At 44.3% G+C, this 19,938-nt stretch overlaps 2 protein-coding genes across 2 annotated transcripts; both read right to left on the bottom strand.

The window, feature by feature from the left end:
* Positions 1-533: 533 nt before the first annotated feature.
* On the bottom strand, positions 534-7,688 carry LOC308674009 (parvalbumin, thymic CPV3-like). Its single transcript, XM_081338140.1, has 5 exons — positions 6,813-7,688; positions 3,226-3,286; positions 1,823-1,955; positions 866-975; positions 534-621 (listed from the first exon to the last, which is right to left on the bottom strand). The coding sequence occupies exons 2-5, from the start codon at positions 3,284-3,286 to the stop codon at positions 596-598; spliced, it is 330 nt and encodes a 109-aa protein (XP_081194266.1). The 5' UTR covers positions 6,813-7,688; the 3' UTR covers positions 534-595.
* A 344-nt stretch (positions 7,689-8,032) lies between these two features.
* LOC308674008 (parvalbumin beta) lies at positions 8,033-15,358 on the bottom strand. Its single transcript, XM_081338139.1, has 5 exons — positions 15,205-15,358; positions 14,303-14,370; positions 11,147-11,279; positions 9,656-9,765; positions 8,033-8,571 (listed from the first exon to the last, which is right to left on the bottom strand). Exons 2-5 carry the CDS (start codon positions 14,361-14,363, stop codon positions 8,543-8,545), a joined length of 333 nt encoding a protein of 110 aa, XP_081194265.1. The 5' UTR covers positions 14,364-14,370; positions 15,205-15,358; the 3' UTR covers positions 8,033-8,542.
* Positions 15,359-19,938: the final 4,580 nt, after the last annotated feature.

Below are 19,938 nucleotides of genomic sequence, written 5' to 3'. Positions count from 1 at the left end.
TTAATGATTCATTGGGGAGAGCAGGGATGTGGGGTCAGATTCATCTACTGACTGTCACAACTGTAATGGGCAGGCTCTATTATGGTCGTATCTGAAGGACTACCTGTAGTAGCACACCACTGAATAGGAGGCAAATCGTAAGAACGGATCCTTGGGTTTGAAAGTGTGACCATCCTCTTGCTTCCAACTTGTGAGATATTCTCATGAGGTCGATGGATCGTTAAGGTGCTTCCAAGTAAAAAGCATCACGCAGAGATGCAATCATATGAAGCTTTATTCATCGTTAGATTAGATAGAAAGAAAGCAAGCTAGCATAGCATAACTGGAACAGAACTAGAAGAAGAACAGAACAAGAAGCAGAACAAGAACAAAGAAGCAGCCCCTGGGCAGAGGTATTTATGGGGGGTCTCAGCCCCTCCCTAGCCATAAAACTCTCTCGCCAATGGGGCTGCAGGGGAGCAAAGAAGCCTCTTTGCTCCATCTGATGACCTATTTGGGGAACTGCCATGGCTGGCACAAAAACATCTAACAGAAAGTTTCAAGAGAACTCTTTCTGGACAGAAGTTCTTCCATCACGCAAGCCGCTTCTGGTCCTTTAGGATTGTACCATCTCCCGGAATTCTGCAATAAAAGGAGAAGCAGTTGGAAGGTTTTGAGTGGACTTCTCTACATTTCTTAAGCTAGAAGAATGGGTCATCTTAAACCATTTACTCAGTTCACATTCAGAGTTTGGCTAGCAGCTCCTCCATAGATGGTGCTTGGAGCAATGATCCTACTCCTCCCTCAAAAGACCCATCTGTTGATTGCATTGCTATCTTCAAGAGGGATTGCACGACCAAACAAATCTGAGCCAACCAACTCATACCTTCAGCCCCAAGTTTTCCATCTCCATCATGGTCTCCCGTCGCCATAAAGTTTTCGATTTCTGTCGGTGTTAACAAGCGAGCCCCTTGCTCAAACTTCTGGAGGAAATAACTAGAGAGAGGAGAAGAAAAGCAATTTCTTGTGGTGATACTCTTTCGAGACGCGTTCATAAGTTAGGGATGCCACACAAAACCCTAGGTCAGTGTTTCTCACTCTTGCCAACTTTAAGCTATGTGGACTTCAAATCCCAGAGTTCCAGGCTGGCTGGGGAATTCTGGGAGTTGAAGTCCACACAGCTTAACATCGCCGAGGTTGAGAAACATTGCCCTAGGTCACGGGTAGGCAACCTTGGCTCTTTTATGACTCGTGGACTTCAACTCCCAGAATTCCTGAGCCAGCCGCGCTGAGGGGAAAGGGAGAGGTTTTCAAGCTGAGCCATGCTGGCTCAGGAATTCTGGGAGTTGTAGTCCACGAGTCATAAAAGAGCCAAGGTTGCCTACCCCTGCCCTAGGTCATTTGGCATTTTGTCTTTTTACTTGGCTTTCCACTAAGTCTTTTAACAATTTCATATTTTGAAATCTCTTGCTATATGATCAGAGACGTTAGTATATCCTGTGAGTGGAACCAGCAGTTCAAGAAATATTCTTACAAGCATAAAAAGGATTTAAATTCAAAGAGGTTTGCCTTTTACACTGAAAGTTTTCTCATTGTGTAGGTGCAATTTTAAATGAGAAAGCAGAGACCTGCAGTACCATTTCAGACAAGCCTGTCGGGAAGGAAAGTCCACAGACTTGACTTGGGCTCCCCTCTCCCCATGAAAATACAACCAGGATTGTATCTACGGTACTCAGAATATAAGAAAGAGAGAGAGAGAGAGAGAGAGAGAGAGAGAGAGAGAGAGAGAGAGAGAGAGAGAGAGAGAGAGAACACAAAACACAAAATTGTGGAGCATCCTTACTAGAGCTCTGTTCTTTCAATAAATCCATTTTTATCCTCGTCTAGAATTTGAAAAATCTCCTTGATTTGGCTGCTGCTCTTTTTGGACATACCAGAAAGCTGGAAGAATTCTCTGCAGTTGAAACTACCTGGAGCTAGGTAAAAAAGAAAAGATGGTTAACTTATCCTCTTCCTCCTTTCCGCCATCCTGGTTTTATATCTAGAAAGACAGAATAATAGAGTTGGAAGGGACCTTGGAGGTCTTCTAGTTCTGTTAGGCTTATGGTGTTAGCCTACAATGTTGGGTTGAAAATATATTAACCATAATGCTATGTCTTTAAGTTGTTAATTGGCCAATGGGTGTGTAAGTGTTCTCATGGCCATAAGAGGAAGCTAGGAACGTAGATTCTCTCTCTCTCTGAATTCACTGATCTCTACTATTAGCACAAGGAGACCTCTGCACAACAAATTCTTTAACAAGTTCAACCCCTATACCATTTCAGACAAGTGGCTGTCCAGTCTCTTCTTAAAAAAAAGCTTCCAGTGTTGGAGCACCCACAACATCCAGAGAGAAGCCATTCCACCGATTAATTGTCCTCCCTGTCAGGAATTTTCTCCTGAGTTTTAGGTTGCTTCTCTCCTTGATTCATTTCCATCCGTTGCTTCTTGTCCTGCCTTCAGGGGCTTTGGAGAACCCTCTTCTTTGTGGCAGCCCCTCAAATATTGGAACATTGCTATCATGTCAGCCCGTCTTTTCATTAAACAATTCCTGCAACTGTTCTTAGGTTTTCACCTCCAGTTCCCTAATCATCTTTGTAGCTGTTGCTTTGTTGTATACATCCTACTACTAAAGATCCTCAGTTTATAAAACCTCTGCGTGCAAGACTAGTAGACTTGCACGCAGACACACTTCTGCCAACATGCTAAACCCAATTCCCTCGACAACATCCACAAAAAATCCAGAACACGGACTGACAATTTTAAAAGGAAAAGTCCACATTTGGACGTCAACGTGTCAGTAGAAGCCTACAGTCTTAAGAATCAAAATGATTAGTTAACACATCCGTCTTGTTTGCCAGATAACCACCATAGGTTAATGTTTGTCCGAAAATATCTCTTGAATTGATATGTTTCTAGTACATCTCAATGCAAGAGATATTTTTGGACAAACTTTAAGAAGAGGGCACCCTCATCCAATTTTTGAAGAGGTCAAGACAGATTTAAGATGCCAAACACTTTCTAAATTGGTGGCCTAATATAAATGCTTCGTTGCCAGACCCATCCCGTTTTGGGGAACTAGTTTCAACAAAATTCAGCTGTTTGTAAATTTCTCAATCAAAACCTCACAAAAACGGGCTGCATCTGAGCTTTTGGTCTGATCTAGTAAAAGCCACTCTTAATTTATTTACCCCAATGTCAACTTACCTTGACAATCTTGGACTGCGGCAGCAATATCCAAAGGATTAAGGAAGTCACTCATGGTCATCTTGGATTTGCCAAAGGAAGATATAGCAAAGAAGTATTAAAAGGAAACAAAATACAGTATTTTCACTCAAGCGGTTACGTGAGAAATAAGGAGAGTAATCAGAAGAAATAGCCTCTTATAAATTGCTTTACAAATGTTTACATAACCCGTATGATCATTCATCAATCACTCTTGTTTGTATCCATCATATTGAAATAGTCCTTCCTTCCTACTATCAGATTAAGAACCAGAATTTTACATAACCCGTATGATCATTCATCAATCACTCTTGTTTGTATCCATCATATTGAAATAGTCCTTCCTTCCTGCCTACTATCAGATTAAGAACCAGAATTTTTCAGCTTTGTAGTTCATCCAAGTTACAACCGTTTTATCACAATTTAGAGCGGAGATGCTTCCGCCCTTTGGGGGTTTTTTTGTACGTGTCACCTTTTACACAGTTCCTCAAAGGCAAATTACAAACTCCATTTTACAGGGGCAGGTCTCTACTTTCTACTTACTTTCCCCTGAACGGATTCACAGAGCAAGGATGCCGGAGCTCCGAAGTGCAAATAATTTCTAGCAAGGCGGCACCTTCGGCAAAGTAATCTAATTTATATAAGATTCAGTGGGTGACCATAGCTACTTGAATTACCTTTTCGAGGATTAGGTGCTCCATTTGAGACTGTGCTCAGGTGTCGCGTTTAACTAATGAACTGGGTTTTGTCTTCCCCCCGTCTATTTATACTCAAGGAGAATCAGATGGGGGGAAACTGTAGAGACTCCCATATCTCAGAACGCGGAAAGAGAATGAGAATGGGTGACAGGCCACCCATTCTAATTTTCTTTCTGTGTTATGAGATGTTTGTGCTTATGCTAAGCATCAAGGCCCACTAAAGCTAGATGGGTCTGGAAAGGACGCTTTGAGCAAGGGAGGATCAGTGTGGGCATCTCCAAAGAGGTTTGGAAACAGTTGAATCAGAAATTTGGCATAGCTCTTGTTGAGCTGGCGTCATCTGCCCAATCTTGTCCTTCAGCAATGACTTGAAAAGAATGAAATGGTTCAACAGAACTGACGTAGTAAGGGGCCAAGAAAATCAAGAAAGTAAGTGAAACGAGTCAGTCCAAATCTCCCGGTTAAGGCACCAGGCTAGAAAACAGGAGACTGGGAGTTCTAGTCCTTCCTGAATGAATGAATGAATGAATGAACCTTTATTGTCAAAGTACAACCATGTATATACATTGAGGTTGGCTGAGCCTCCCTTTGTGCCCCCACCCCCACCACAACTCACAGTGACAACAAACCCACCATCTTGTTACACCATGTGAGCTAATTCCACAACACACTGGCCTTGCAAGTCAATCATACATAAAATTATAAAATTATTTCCTGTTCAAGAGCCTGACAGCCCATGGATAAAAGCTGTTCTTCAGCCTGTTGGTATGGCTGGCTATACTCCTGCATCTCCTACCCAATGGTAGGAGAGTAAAGAGGTACCGACCAGGGTGTGAGTCGTCCCTGAGAATTTTCCTCACTCTTCCAAGGCAGCGAGCCCTGGCGAGGTCATCCAGTGGTCTCAGGGGACAGGCCATGATGTCTTGTGCTGTGCTCACCACCCTCTGTAATACTTTCCTATCTGCGGCTGTCAGGCCAGTATACCAAATCACAATACAGTTGCGAGAGGACGCTCTCTATAGCAGACCGGTAAAAGGAGGTCATTAGCCGTTGTTCTACCCTGTTCTTCTGCAAGACCCTGAGAAAGTGGAGACTCATGAAAGCTGGCTGGGTGACTTTGGACCAATCGCTAGGAGACAGTGAGTTCTAGTCCTTCCTTAATCATGAAAGCCCAGTGGGTGTCTTTGGGCCAATCACTTTCTCTCAGCCCAACCCACCTCACAGAGTTGTTGTTGTGGGCAAAATAGTGTGTGTTGGATGCTACCTTGAGCTATTTGCAAGAACAATCATGGCAGGATCTAAACAAACCAGCCCAGGGAAGATTGGTTGAAACCTCATCCCAGAGGTTCACATGATGCTAATCCTATCCAAACGGTTGGTCTCCCAAGTGAAACCGAATTGCATTTCAGAACAAAGGAGATCCTTCCGTGCAGGTGACAATCTTTAGTTACCGGTGCTTCTTTATTCATTGATGATGGCTTTCGTCTCAAGCCTTGCTTTCTGTCGGCCTTAATTAGAATATTGACATCGCTGGGGCCAACTGCATTAATAAGAGGGCAGCTTAATTACTGTTGTGATTCAGTGTCAGCCTGTGGGTTCGGCAGCTGAATCGGACAATTCTGAGGAGGAGGAGGAGGAGGAGGAGGGGATTGGAGAGCCTGCAGAGGAAAGTTCTGAGGCATCGCAAAGTTCTCAGCCCTCCCCTTCCTCCCTTCCTTCCTTCCTTCCTTCCTTCCTTCCTTCTTTCCTTCCTTCTTTCCTTCCTTCCTGGAAAATGTCCAGATTAGAGACATTTTTTTGGCAGGGGGGGAAAAACTAATATTATCCATCCAGCGGCTTGGGGAGATGAAGATTCTGCTCGACCCGCAGTTCGAAACCAATCGCAGATCAGCTTTTCTGCTCTAGCTGCTTGATATCCCCCACCTAGGTGACCGTCCAAACAGATCATCTAGAATCACCACGGCAACTCCGTAACCTTATCTCACGGCTGAGCTGTCGGTGATATTGTCAGGGAGAGCCATCCTTAAGTTGTTCAATTACGGTATTTAGGTTTTCCTCCGTTCCCTCAACAGTAGGATGGTCCTAGTGATTAACCATCTAGAAAACGACTCTTAAGAATGGGTGAGTATTCAGTACTGAGCGGTGCACAATTGACACATCCAACAGGCTGTTTGGCCACGGGCTCAAAGTAATCGTCACCGCACACATGAGGAAGAAGCGAGTTGGTGGCAGTGTTGAAAGGAAGAGGCAGAAATAGTCCTTGGTTATGGGATATAAGCCTTTGACTCTTGGCCAAATTAGAGGCATGGATGAGGTGACATTTTTTGGGGGGGAAAGAGGAGACATTTTCTTGAAGAACAGTGTCAACCGCGGGCCCCAGCCTTGACGATTGAAAGAACTTATTTGCAAAATATGAAGAGAGAGCCCTCAAACGGAGAGGGGGGGGCGCTAGGGTCAACCTGTTTTTACCGTTGGAAAATCTAGATACCCAGTATTGGAAGTAAACGAACATCGTGTGTTTTTCATCTGACAGATCGTGCAGGCGTCTCCTGTGATAATCATCATCTCCCCGTCCCATCTGACTTAGTTTTTTTTTTAAAAAAGCTTTTAATAAAGCAATTTGCAATGGGAAACAGGTGAGTTGTAAAAGTGAACCTCACTTTCCAGCATTCCTCACTGTTTCCAAGAATGCTTGGTCAAGACCACTTAAGTATTTCTAGCAATTGAAGCTGCTGGATAGCTACAGGCCAATAGCCACCGCAATAGCACTTAGACTTGTATACCACTTCACAGTGCTTTACGTCCCCCCTCTAAGCGGTTTACAGAGTCAGCCTATTTGCCCCCAGCAATCTGGGTCCTCATTTTACCGACCTTGGAAGGATGGAAAGCTGAGTCAACCTTGAGCTGGTCAGGATCGAACTCCTGGCAGTGGGCAGAGTTAGCCTGCAATACTGCATCCAAACTACTGTGCCACCAGGGATCTTCAATGAGTTTCTTTTGGAGATGATCCACTCCAGGACGGACTTCCTCCTGGGTCTGAGAACTAGCAGTTGGGACGATGGTGATTACCCAACATTGCTAGCTTACACGGGCAACTCAGCTGGCATTTGAACTCAGCCATCAAATCTGATGCTCAAGGATCAGATGCCAAAAGCTATGTAATGACTCAATATCTATTCTCATTTTTTCCCCTTTTTCCTTGTTTATTTTATTGTTTCATTGCTTTACTGCCGTTAGGTTTACGCTTCTTTTCATTTCTCCCTTTTTAATTGCCGTAAGCTGCCTAGAGTAGCCGGGAAATCAGTTTAGCAAAAATGACAAATAATCATTTTGCTACAAGGAGTGGTCCCTAGGTTGTGTGGTTTTCCAATTATTATTTTTTTTTTCTAAAAGGAGAAGAGAACATTTATTTTGCTTTTAAAAAAAGAAAATGTCATTTCTACACCTATGATCTGGACAGCGCACTGTTCTTTTTGATTTTTGGCATATCTGTCCGTCATTTGCGGACACCTCCAAATTGCAGTGCTTAAAGTGAGACTTTGAATCATTTACGCTTTCCTGCAATGAATCAGCCAGTCCCTGCCCCATTGCATGTTGATATGACACCTAATTTAGGCCAGGCTTTAGCTACAGATGTTCTCAACTTCCATTTCCTTCCTGATTTATGATTATTACAGATCTGGCACAGTCCTCAAACCCACCCAGCAATGATAGGTTTAAAATTCTGAATGAATTTGAAGCCAGCTCTCTCTCGTGCTCCCCACCCCCTCTCTCTCTCTTTCTCTCTCCTGGCTCAGGAATTCTGGGAGTTGAAGTCCACAAGTCATAAAAGAGCCAAGGTTGCCTACCCCTGCTCTAGAGTTATGGCATGCTCACTCATCATTTCAACTAGCCTTTTTCAACCTTGGCACCCATGGGTGGACTCCAATTCCCACAGTTCCAAAGCCGGCATGCTGGCCTGTGGAATTCTGGGACTTGAAGTCCGCACATCTTCCAAGTTGCCAAGGTTGAGCATGACGGATTTCAACCAAGCAAGGACAGGAACGTCACCATGGCAATTGTATCTAGCAAAGAAACAGGCTTAAAATCTGTGAATGATGAAGACGCTTTATATGGATGAATGGACAATTCCACGGGTTATGACTGGTAAGAGGGTTTGTGAACCTGGTTAGGTAAGACAAAGACCAGTTTAAACCTTCTTATTTAACTGTTTTTCCCCAATATCATGTCATATGCTCGGGGAGGAAGGTGGACGCTTGTCTAACTCTTGGTGCAATCTTTTAAAAAGCTCACCTCACCGAGTTGTCTTAATAGACCGTGCGGACAAAAGAAAATATCCAATGTTTTTTTCTCTCCCTTGGGCTCCGCCTTTGTCCCTCTTTTGATGTAGAGAGCCCTTTTAATTGTGAATTTTACAACAATGGACAATAATAAAGGTCAAACAGTGCATTGGGAGTTAACACAGTTTCCGGATAATAAGAAACAAGATGCTGGCCATTGTCAATGCCGTTCCGCTGTATAAAATGTATAAATAAATAGTTGACTTGCAATAAGAAAGGATGTTGTACAATACAATTGGCTTGGTCTTCCCTTGAATCACTTTAACCCTTTGTAACCAGGACTACAAACTCTGGAAAAGAAAAGCAAAAGGAAAAAAAATGAGGAAGGGGGAGGAAAGGAAAGGAAAGGTTATATTATTTTGAATCTTGTCTCCTCAAATCCACAGATAGCGGGTTCCTAGATTATCTTGGATAGCAGATGCTAAAGGCAACAGAGCTCCAACCATTCCAAGTCACTGACTTGTTTTATTTAGCAATGCATATCAATTTATTATATAGCCTTAGGAATTAATTTCTTGGATTGTCTCGCTATCAAGATGGCAGATCTAATGCTTATCTCGCTACATCCTCATGGCAACAACCCTTACCCTTGCACCATCTGTTTCTTAGTCCCATAGTTTTAAAGTTTTAAATAGCCTGATTTTAATATTTTAATTATTTATCTCTCGGTCTTTTTATAATCTGTAAGCCATCCAGACGGTTCACCTGACGAGGGAGATGGGTGGCATAAAAATTTAAATAAATAAATAAAATAAAAATGTTCAGCTGGGACTTTGCCCTCCCTCTGGATGATGCATGGATGGATGGATGAATTAGTTTCATAGGCCAGCATAATTAAATAATAATAATAATAATAATAATAATAATAATAATAATAATAATAATAATGATGATGATGATGATGATAATAATGATAATAATAATAATAAATTGGAAGGGACCTTGGAGGTCATCTAGTCCAACCCCCTGCTCAGGCAGGAAACCCTATACCATTCCAGACAAACGGCTGTCCAGTCTCTTGTTAAAAACCTCCAGTGTTGGAGCATTCACCACCTCTGGAGGCAGGTTGTTCCACTGGTTAATTGTTCTCACTGTCAGGAAGTTTCTCCTTAGTTCTAGGTTGCTTCTCTCCTTGGTTAGTTTCCATCCGTTGCTTCTTCTCCTGCTTTCAGGTGCTTTGGAGAATAGCTTGACTCCCTCTTCTTTGGGGCCGCCCCTTAGACTCTTAGCAGTTAGGCACAGAATTAAGGCAACTCTACTAAATAATTCTAAGCCTATGGATGTTTCCTCTCTAGTGTCTGGGGCAATGATATTTCAGGAACATGGCCCATCATGCTGGACATTGGAGAGAGGGATCTATGAAGGCTTCCTTACCATCCACACCAATTTTGCCATCTCCATCGGTGTCACCTGCTTTCAGAAACTCTGAAGTCTCCTTGTCGGTCAAGGTTCTGGCTTTGCCATCAAAATTCTGCAGGAACTTCCTAAGGATCAGATAATAGCATTAGAACGTAGACTTATATACCGCTTCACAGTGCTTTACAGCCCTCTCTAAGGGGGGGGGGTTACAGAGTCAGCCTATGGCCCCCAACCATCTGGGTCCCCATTTTACCCCACTCAGAAGGATGGAAAGATGAGTCAGTGGCAATAGCGATAGCATTTAGACTTATATACCGCCTCACGGTGCTTCACAGCCCTCTCTCAGCAGTTTAAAGAGTCGGCCTCTTGCCCCCAATCATCCGGCTCCTCATTTTCCCAACCTCGAAAGGATGGAAGGCTGAGTCAACCTTGAGCCGGTCAGGATCGAACTGCTGACGGTTGGCAGAATCAGCCTGCAACTCTGTGTTTTAACGACTGTGCCTCCATGCCATTAGATTAGAGCCAGGTTGACAAGCTAAAGAGAAATGTTGGATTGTCCCCACTCGAGCGAGGAGGCAGTGAATGTGATGGGCCCCCTCTAATTAAATGGGACGCGAGAGCAGATTTTTTGGATATTATACAGGGTCATCCTTGACTTATGTTCGCAACTGAGCCCCAAATTTCTGCTGTTAAACGAGAGAGTTAATAAGGGAGTTGTGTCCCGTTTCACAAATCTTTCTTGCCACAGTCGTTACGTGAATCACGGCTGTTAAATACGTAACATGTTTGTTCAGAGAATCGGGCTCCCCCACTGATTGGTCAGAAGGTCGCAAAAGGGGATCACGTGTCTCCAGGACACTGCAACCATCATAAGTACATGCCAGGTGACCCCCCCCCCCCAGGGATGACACAATGGTTAGACTACCTAAATGGCCAAAGCAGAGACTTACACCTAGCTTTCCACTAGTGGGAGCTAGAGAGCAATTCTTTCACTCACCTAGAGCAGAATGCAGCTAATCCTCGATTTACAACAAGGATTTAACAGGGAATTACGGTTGTAAATTGGCTTGTCACAAGACAAACCCAATTTTACATTTCTTTCTGGTGGTCATTAAGCAAACACCACAGTTACTCAGTGAACCCATTATTTGCCCTGGGCATTTTTTTTGTATTTTTTCTTTTGCCAGAAAAGAGATCTACAAGCTAATGCCTGGTAAATAATAGTATAACTGCAGGATGCTCCCATCAGCTCTCAAAGGGGGCTAGTTGCCAAGGGCCCCAAATGTGACCATTTGACTATGGGGGGAACATCACAAATTTGAATCTGAATTGTTAAGTCTCTTTTGGGGGGTGGGGTGGGGAGGTCTTTCATAACGGCCATCGCTCAGCGACCGACTGCTAAGCGAGGATGGGCTGTTGCAAAGGATCGATTGCGCTTTTGTATTTGGAAATGTCCCCTTAGGACTCTAATCTGGGACCGAGGGATATTTCTGAACTTTGACTCACTTCAGTTCATCTTCCTCAATATAACCACTCTTGTCCTGATCAATAACTCCAAATACTTTCGCTAGCTGATCCTTGGATTTGGAGTGCAAACCGGATTTGGCAAAGAATGTCTTGCAGCTGAAGGAATCGGCAGCTTTGGAAAAAGGAAACAGAAAGAGGAGGAGACAAAATTTCACAAGATGAAGAGAGAGAACATTGAGCAGAAAACAATGACGGAGTTGGAAGGGACCTCAGAGGTCATCCAGCTCAACCCCCTGGCTGAGCAGGAGATCCTATACCATTTCAGACAAGTCTTTTTGAAAGCCTCCAGTGTTGGAGCATTCACCGCTTCCAGAGGCAGGTGGTTCCACTGGTTAATTGTTCTAACTGTCAGGAAGTTTCTCCTTAGTTCTAGGTTGCTTCTCTCCTTGCTTAGTTCCCATCTGTCGCTTCTTGTCCTGCTTTCGGGTGCTTTGGAAAATAGCTTGACTACCTCTTCTTTGGGGCAGCCCCTGAGATATTGGAACACTGCTATCATGTCCCCCCTCGTCCTTTTCTTCATTAGACTAGACATACCCAATTCCAGCAACCGTTCCTTATAGGTTTTAGCCTCCAGCCCCCTGATCATCTTTGTTGCTCTTCTCTGTACTCTTTCCAGAGTCTCGACATCTTTTTTACATTGTGGAGACCAGAATGGGATGCGGTATTCCAGGTGTGGCCGTATTAAGGCTTGGCAAAGTCTTAGCATCCCTTGCCTCCTAGAGGTAAACCTTGCCTCATGACTAGAATTTCCCATGCTAAGCAAGGAAGTTGTTATGTGAGTTGTGTCCAATTTTACGACCATTTTTGCCATGGTTGTTAAGTGAATCTAGTGGCTCCTATGGATCTAGTTCGTCTGAAGCCAGCTGGGAGAATCGGAAATGGCGATTAGGTGACCCTGGGATGCTGCAACCGTCCTAATTACAAGCTGGTTGCCAAGCGCCTGAATTCTGATCATATGACATTTCTGTGCTGGTTGTGTAAGTGCCAAGGCTGGTCATAAATCGCGTTTTTGATTGCCGTTGTGACTCCGAATGGTCGCTAAACAGATGATTGTAAGTTGAGGACCTCCTGTAAATCAAGCATCACTTTTTGCTGTCCCAATCACGTCGGTTGGGGCGAAGGAGCCATTTGAGGCCCTGACCTTAATTGACTTTATTCTTGGACACTAAAAAAAGGTTTAGGGACAGATTAAATATCAGCCACTGGAAAAAAAGCAGAGCAAATAGGAGCCGACGTTAAATCTAGATGGGCCCTGAACCGCTTGGACCTCGGTTGTGTGATCAGTTCGGACTCAAATTCTCTCCAGCTGTGTTCTGGCATCAATCCCGGTGACACAGGTGGGTTCGAAGCAGCTGGGTGGTCAAAAATTCCTCATTTTTCAAAACTCAGATGGACAAGTTTAATGAATTACGTCAGGCAGCCAATATTTCCTGCACGAATTTTGTCGGAATTTAGAATTTCCTTCTGTTTGCTCTATCTTTTTCTAATGGAAATTGGGACATTGACATCTTCCATCATATTCCCAAACAAAGATGGCATTGCATTTCATTTCCTCCTTCCCTCTTTCTCCTTTCTTCCTCCCTCCCTCCCTCCCTCCCTCCCTCCCTTTCTTCTTTCCTTCCTTCCCTCTCTCCCTCTCTCTCTTCCTCCCTCCCTCCTTTCCTGTATCTCCTTCCTTCTTTCCTTCCTTCCTTCTTTCCTTCCTTCCTCTCTCCCTCCCTCTCTCCCTCCCTCCCTTCCTTCCTTCCTTCCTTCCTTCCTTCCTTCCTTCCTTCCTTCCTTCCATTCCCCCAGCACTGGGAAGTATGCAAGTTAACATGCAATATATCTGAAAGGCATTAGCTTAGGTGATGCTTGGAGAGAAGGGACTTGGGAATCTTCAGAGGCCCCTTCTCTGCTACAGGATACCCATCCCTCATCCCTGGAGGGTTTCCTTCAGATGTTTTGGGCTCCTGAAGCTACTCCTGGAAGTACAAAGCCTCAAGCAGTGCACTCTCCAGAAGTGAAAGATGGACAATCCTGCCATCCCCAGACTGCATCCTTGCGATATCGCTCACTTGGGGGAAGAATGTGTCAAACACAAGAGGCTTCCAGCCTCTGAGCTCTGCAGCTTTAGGTGGCATGTGAAGAACACGGTTCCTTAAGAAGCTGCTGAGTTAAAAGCTTCAGTCCAACTGCTTAGCTTTGCCGTCGACATGCCGTTCTTACAGCAACTGCTAACTTCATTGCTGTAGCCCGTTCTAACTGATTCTCCAGAGCGAGTTCAGTTCCATTTTCCGCAGAGGAAAACATCATCTCTCTGTTGTCTGAATTATACAAGGGCTTTGCATGGCCATATTTAGAGGCAGGAAGGAATGTCTGGGGTCACATTTCAATATTAGGCAGAGTTCATAAGTGGGCGGGCGGGTGTCTAAGCCCCTCGAAAAAAATCCTCCACCCACTGTGCCAAATCAGACCATCATTTGATTCTGGGATCTTAAAGGAACTTTGTGGAGCTTTTAGGCTGATCCGTATTTCTAAAGGAAGTTTGTGCTATATCTGCTTCTCGGATCGTTGAACCCCGCTGTTTCTGCATTCTTTGGGTGCTAATTTGTAATTTTGACAGCATAAAAAAAGTCAGGAGGTGTTTTTCCCCAGCTTCGTTACAGAGGGATTTCTGCAGGGCGCTTGATGCAACAGTATTCCTCTGAACAGCCCAGCTGCAGCTGTATGCAATGCTCCAGATGTTTTGACTGGCAATTCTCCCTGCCCCATCAGCCCTGCTGGCTGGGGGACAATGGCAGCTGTAGCCCAGCATAGAACAGTTGGCGGGGAATTGCTGAAATTTAACTGTCCTAAGCCTCACGATCAATGAGATTAAGGGCAGAAAAAAACACCCCATGATCCTCTGTGCAAGGTCAGAAAATAAGTTTGAAAAGATTTTCGATTTTAGTGGCGTAATCTGCGCTTCCTTTCGCAATTGGAATGAGGACTCTTGTTAACACTAAAAAAATTTTTTTGTGTGTGAGGGGGAAGGTCAGGATGAAAGCTGGGAATTTTCTGATCTCCCCTCTTGAACATTTAAATCAGTAACATTTTTCAATACACAAGCTTATTGAAGAAAACTAGATTATGTTAAACGGGTATAGAAGTTACCTTGGCAGCTTTGTAAACCAGCTGCAATATCGGCATCAGTCAGTATCCCGGCAAATGCCATCTCAGAGCTGAGAGGAGGTAAACACAAAACAAAACACAAGGAGCAGATATTAAATTGCACTTTTTAACATTTTCACACGAGATCTGCAAGAGTTGGGAATCTTCGCCAGGAAGACGCTTGCAGTATCAAGAAAAGAGAATTTGCAGCATCTCAATGCATATCTATAAGCAGAGTGCAGATTAGGAAGAGGGTAGATTAGGACCTAAAGCAGCCAAAACTAGCAAACAGATCATTTTTCATGAAATCCTCCTGTTTTTCTCTCTCTCTTTTTCTCTCTCTCCTTCATCACTGTTCCTCTGCCTCTCTCTCTTTCTCTCTCTCTGTCTCTTTAGTTCTATTTCTCTATCTCTATTTTGCTTTACTTCTGTCACTTTCTTTCTTTTTCTTTCTCTCTCAATCTCTTCATTGCTTGCTTGCTTTGCTCTTTCTTTCTTTCTCTTTTCATTTCTCTTTCTCTTTACCTTTTATTTCTATCTCTATCTCTATCTCTTTCTCATTTGCTTACTCTCTCTTTCTCTTTATTTCTCTCTCTCTCTTTATTTATATTTATATTTCTCTTTCTGTCTCTTTCTCTCTCGCGCTCTCTCTGTCCCACTGAGATGGTCAAAAGGTAGTTTCCACGTCAAATTCCCAGTTTGTGCAATCTCAGGATCTTTGGCCTGGCCAAAAAAAAAAAAGGGAAAAAAAACAACCAACCAAGATAAAGCACAACTGTTGGCTTGCTGGCTTTGTGGACACCAAATTCCTCCTTTGCAAGTTGCGCTGCTTGAGATCCTAAGGCTTGCTCTGGAGTGGAAGAGCAACACCAAGAAGCAATAATATTTGGCTAGGCTCAACTCACCTTGTGGCTGTTTTTCAAAGCAGGGAGAAGAGGCAAGACAATGATCCAAGGAGATCCCTTCCCTTACAGCCTTTGCTGGAACGCAGCCCCCGTCTTATATAGGCTTGAGTTAAGACCCTTCGGCCTTTTAGAGAAGCTTCAGGCTACGTCATTGCTCAAATGACCGAGGAGTTGAGACACTGTATCTGACAAGACCTGCTAGCTAATCAAATTGATATTTATATCTCACAGGAATGTACATTTGGCCTTAGACAATCTAAGAAGTTTTCAAGTTACAACATTTCCCTCCTATTTGCAGATTCTTAGAGTAAAAATAGAGGTTTCTCAGAGCTGCGGTCTGCTTTTATATTAGAAGCCCAGTAAAACAGCCCATAAATATTTTGGGGGGCAATTTTTCCCCCCTTTGGCTTGGGACACAGTTCGATACTGGCTGGTCCAGGTGACCTTGACTTACAACAGTTCATTGTTAAAAGTTACAATGGCACTAAAAAAAAAAGTGACGTACAAGGGCCAAAAATTGCAGACTGCTTGGTAAACAACAATCAGCCTCTCATTCTCCAATTGTGAATGATGGTGCCCTTGATGGTGAAGAATGAGGATGACTGTAGAAACAGAGGCACAGAATCAAAACCACGTGAAGTATTAGTACGTCCTTGTAAAGCCTTAGTAAGGCCACACCTGGAATACCGCAACCAGTTTTGGTCACCGCATGACAAAAAAATAAATAAATGTTGAGACCTTGGAAAAAGTGCAAAAAAAGAGCAATTTTAGCCCTGTAGACTAAAAGATATGAACAATGGTGGGCACTCCTGAACCTCAAAGTGACGTTTGCACAACCTGCAAAACTGGATCAGGTTTAATGTTACTTATGTGTGAAAAACATTGCCTGGTTTTTCAACCAGCATCCTTGGATTAATGGGTGAGTCATTTTGTCCGGACAAACTTCAGACACAGATTAATTGAGAAACCTGCTTAAGCGGGTTGGAAGAAGACAGCTGACCAATAAGTGCCATAAAGGGGAGGGGGGCTTCCCCCCCAAAAGAAAACCCCCTTGCTCCACATTGCAGCTCTCCAAAGCTCCACCAGGGGGCAGTACAGCTGCTGAAGAATTCCATCCCAGCTCACCTGAGATCACCTTTATTAGATGGAAAGAGCAAAACAAGATGGCTTCCTGATTTTGGGAAGTCTTTCCGACCCAACGGGATGTCGGATCATATATATATGTGTGTGTGTGTAAATTACTAACAAAGAATTAAGGGAGACTGAGATGCATTTCTGACTCTTTAGTCTTCATCAGTCAGCCATACCCTTCTGAGATTCGAACCTGGGCTGATTGCATATTAAGCAGTATATTTACCTCTTGAGCCACAGGATCTCTCTCACTCTGTTAGCTTTCATCAGTCAGCCCAGGTTCGAATCTCAGAAGGGTATGGCTGACTAATGAAGACTAAAGAGTCAGAAATGCATCTCAGTCTCCCTTAATTCTTTGTTAGTAATTTACACAAATATATGAACTGTCCGGTGTGACTACAGCCTGTTCGATGGCCTTCAAGATAGGCTGAAAACAGGAAATAAAGATTTGCCCCATGTTTGGGGCCTAGCAAGGTAATCTAAATAGTTAACATTTGACACACACACACACACACACACACACATATATATATATATTGTTTTCTTAAAGAGGGATAGAAAGAAACTGGCTTATGGCAAGCTAACTGTTCTAGCACCAGACCATTTCAAGTGGTGGGACAGTCACCGTATCTTAGCTTAGCATCTGTCTTAAATTGCAGTGAGTTTGTTTATCTGTGGCATTGTGCAAACTTCCAGTCAGTTCAACTGACTCTGTGAAACACACTGAGAATTAGCAGGCTGTGTGAACACAGTAACAGTACAGCCACCGCTGGGCAGTTTAAAAATTGTCTTTGAAAGACGTTTGGGGAAGGTGGAAGGCCAAGAGAGAATGGTTGCAGGTTTAAAAGTCTTTTTTTTTTTTTGAGCGGGGCATTAATGCTGGCCAGCAGAAATGAGAAGCCTGCAAAGCAAGGATATATTCATAATAATAACAACCTGGAATTAAGGAGAAACTTCCTAACAGTGAGGGCAATTAACCAGTGGAACAGCCTGCCTCCAGAAATTGTGGGTGCTTCATCGCGGGAAGTTTTTAAGAAAAGATTGGACAGCCGCCTATCTGAAATAGTATAGGTTCTCCTGCTTGAGCAGGGGGCTGGACTAGAGGACCTCCAAGGTCCCTTCCAGCTGTATTGTGATTCTGGAAAAGACTACCATGACTAGGATGATGGTATTATCTAATTTGATTCATGGAAGCCATTTGGGTTAGAATCATCCTATCTCCATATCTCTTATACACTCTCTAATCCTAAAAGTTGCCTAATGCTGATCTTCCTCTGGATTTCGCCGAGGTGTCTCCCGTTTGGAGATGCTAGGAGTCAAATTTCAGAGGCTCCGCCACTCTTCCGCAGCTCTCTGCTCAAGATGGCAGCCCTCAGGCAAACCTGGAACTCTGGAATGGCTTCCTCTTCCCCTGCCTGTTGCCAACCAGGTTTCCGTGGGCAGCCTGGATCCATAAGCTAAGAAGAATGCTTGGCACTCGGACAATTTAGACCCCACGAATGTGATGAATCCAAGTCCGAATACTTTGTCTCTGCTGTCTCGTGGCTGCAACTCCATTTGCAGCTTCTCCTGGCAAGGAGGAGAAGGGGGCACACGTTGGAGAGCTGGAGACGCACCAGAAATATGTCACTCGGAGAAGGAACTCCCTGTACAAGATCTCACTGGCCTGGAGATCGGCCCATGACTGAACTACGAACCCCTTTACACCCAGCAGCTGAATCTGCTTGTCACTTCCAGAGAGAAGGAACTGGCAATGGGAGAAGCTTTGCTCGCACAAGGACCTCTGCTAAGCCAAGGAGCCAAGGGGGAAGGCAGAGGAACCGGGCTCTTCCATGTTCATGAGCTAGGAACGAAACCAAGACTGTTGTGACAGATCTATGGAGATCTATGAATGTCTAAGTCAGGGGTCTTCAAACTCGGCCCTTTAATGACTTCTGGACTTCAACTCCCAGAATTCCTCAGCCAGCCACGCTGGCTGAGGAATTCTAGGAGTTGAAGTCCACAAGTCATCAAAGGGTCATAGTTCCCTCACGCTGGCTGAGGAATTCTGGGAGTTGAAGTCCACAAGTCATCAAAGGGTCATAGTTCCCTCACGCTGGCTGAGGAATTCTGGGAGTTGAAGTCCACAAGTCATCAAAGGGTCATAGTTCCCTCACGCTGGCTGAGGAATTCTGGGAGTTGAAGTCCACAAGTCATCAAAGGGTCATAGTTCCCTCACGCTGGCTGAGGAATTCTGGGAGTTGAAGTCCACAAGTCACAAAAGGGCCAAGTTTGAAGACCCCTGGTCTATGGAGATTCTCCATCGTCCAGGTCCTGGTTGCCTCCCAGGTGCTCTGTCCAAAAGATCATGGGGATGCTGCAACGGCCATGTGAAATGCAGCCATGAGTCACGGTTTTCAGTGGAGGGCTACCTGTATATTGGAGCTGTTGGATAATTTGCACGGGAGGACCAAGCACAAACTCAAATAGATCTCTGGCAGGGGATGCCCCAGAAATTCTCAAATGACGCAGCTGGGCAAGCATTGTGGAAGCAGCATATCTGCCAAATTATAAAAAGGCCGTGGAGAATTTGCCTGGAGCAATTAGGGCGGTGGATCTAATCAAAACCTTCTAAAACCACGTGGGGGAAGTTGACGCTGCCCTTATTCCTTGATCCAACACACAGTGGTACATGCCGTTGCTCGTGGAGGTTAATCTAACAAAACAATAGAAGGGACCTTGGAGGTCTTCTAGTCCAACCTGCCCCTGCTCAGGTAGGAAAACCTATACCAAATGGCTGTCCAGTCTCTTCTTTAAAAAGCTTCCAGTGTTGGAACATTCACAGCTTCTGGAGGCAGGTTGTTCCACTGGTTAATTGTTCTGACTGTTAGGAAACCTTAGTTCCGGGTTGCTCCTCTCCTTGATTAGTTTCCATGCATTGTTTCTTGTCCTGCCGCCTTTGGTTGCTTTGGAGAATGGGTTGACCCCCTTCTCTTCTTTGTAGCAGCCCCTCAAATATGGCTATCATGACACCCCTTGTCCTTCGTTAAGTTTCATTCAGTCCTACTGACGCCCACAGCCTGCTTTCTCTTCAGCTGCTGGACCTCGCATTTTGCCCCCTTTTAGGGCTGACAGAATTCTGCAGGAATCCCAAAGTTTATTTATCATTGCTGCAAGGGAGCAATCCTCCTGATAAAATTAACCCAAGGTGCAATCTTACATTTGTCAATAAAGCAATAGCCATTGGGATTTACATCCTAGATAAGATTTGGGACTTTTTTTTTCTTTTTTCTTTTGCAAGGAAACCCAATGACTTGCATCGTTGTAGAGTGACAGGAAGCGCCTATATTTTAACACTGGGGAAACCAAGGCGAGACTGAAAGCTTGATGGTCGCAATAATTCGGCAACGAGCCCGTTGGCCAAGGCATCCGTGGAGAAAGCTCAGGAGAGTCTCTTCTCTGAGTTCATAGCCTTACATCTGACACGGGGCTCAGCTCCAGTTTGGGCTGTAATCGAGCTGCCCTGCGCATTACATGATCGGCTTGAGATTCAGGCCTCTGCTAGCAATAGCAATAAGTTATATCAATGCCCCAAGATGGGGCAGTTCTTTCTGAAAAAAAGAA

Source organism: Vipera berus, assembly GCF_964194415.1.
Source record: "Vipera berus genome assembly, chromosome: 13".
Classification (NCBI taxonomy): domain Eukaryota; kingdom Metazoa; phylum Chordata; class Lepidosauria; order Squamata; family Viperidae; genus Vipera; species Vipera berus.
This window is presented reverse-complemented; position numbering and strand designations above follow the sequence as displayed.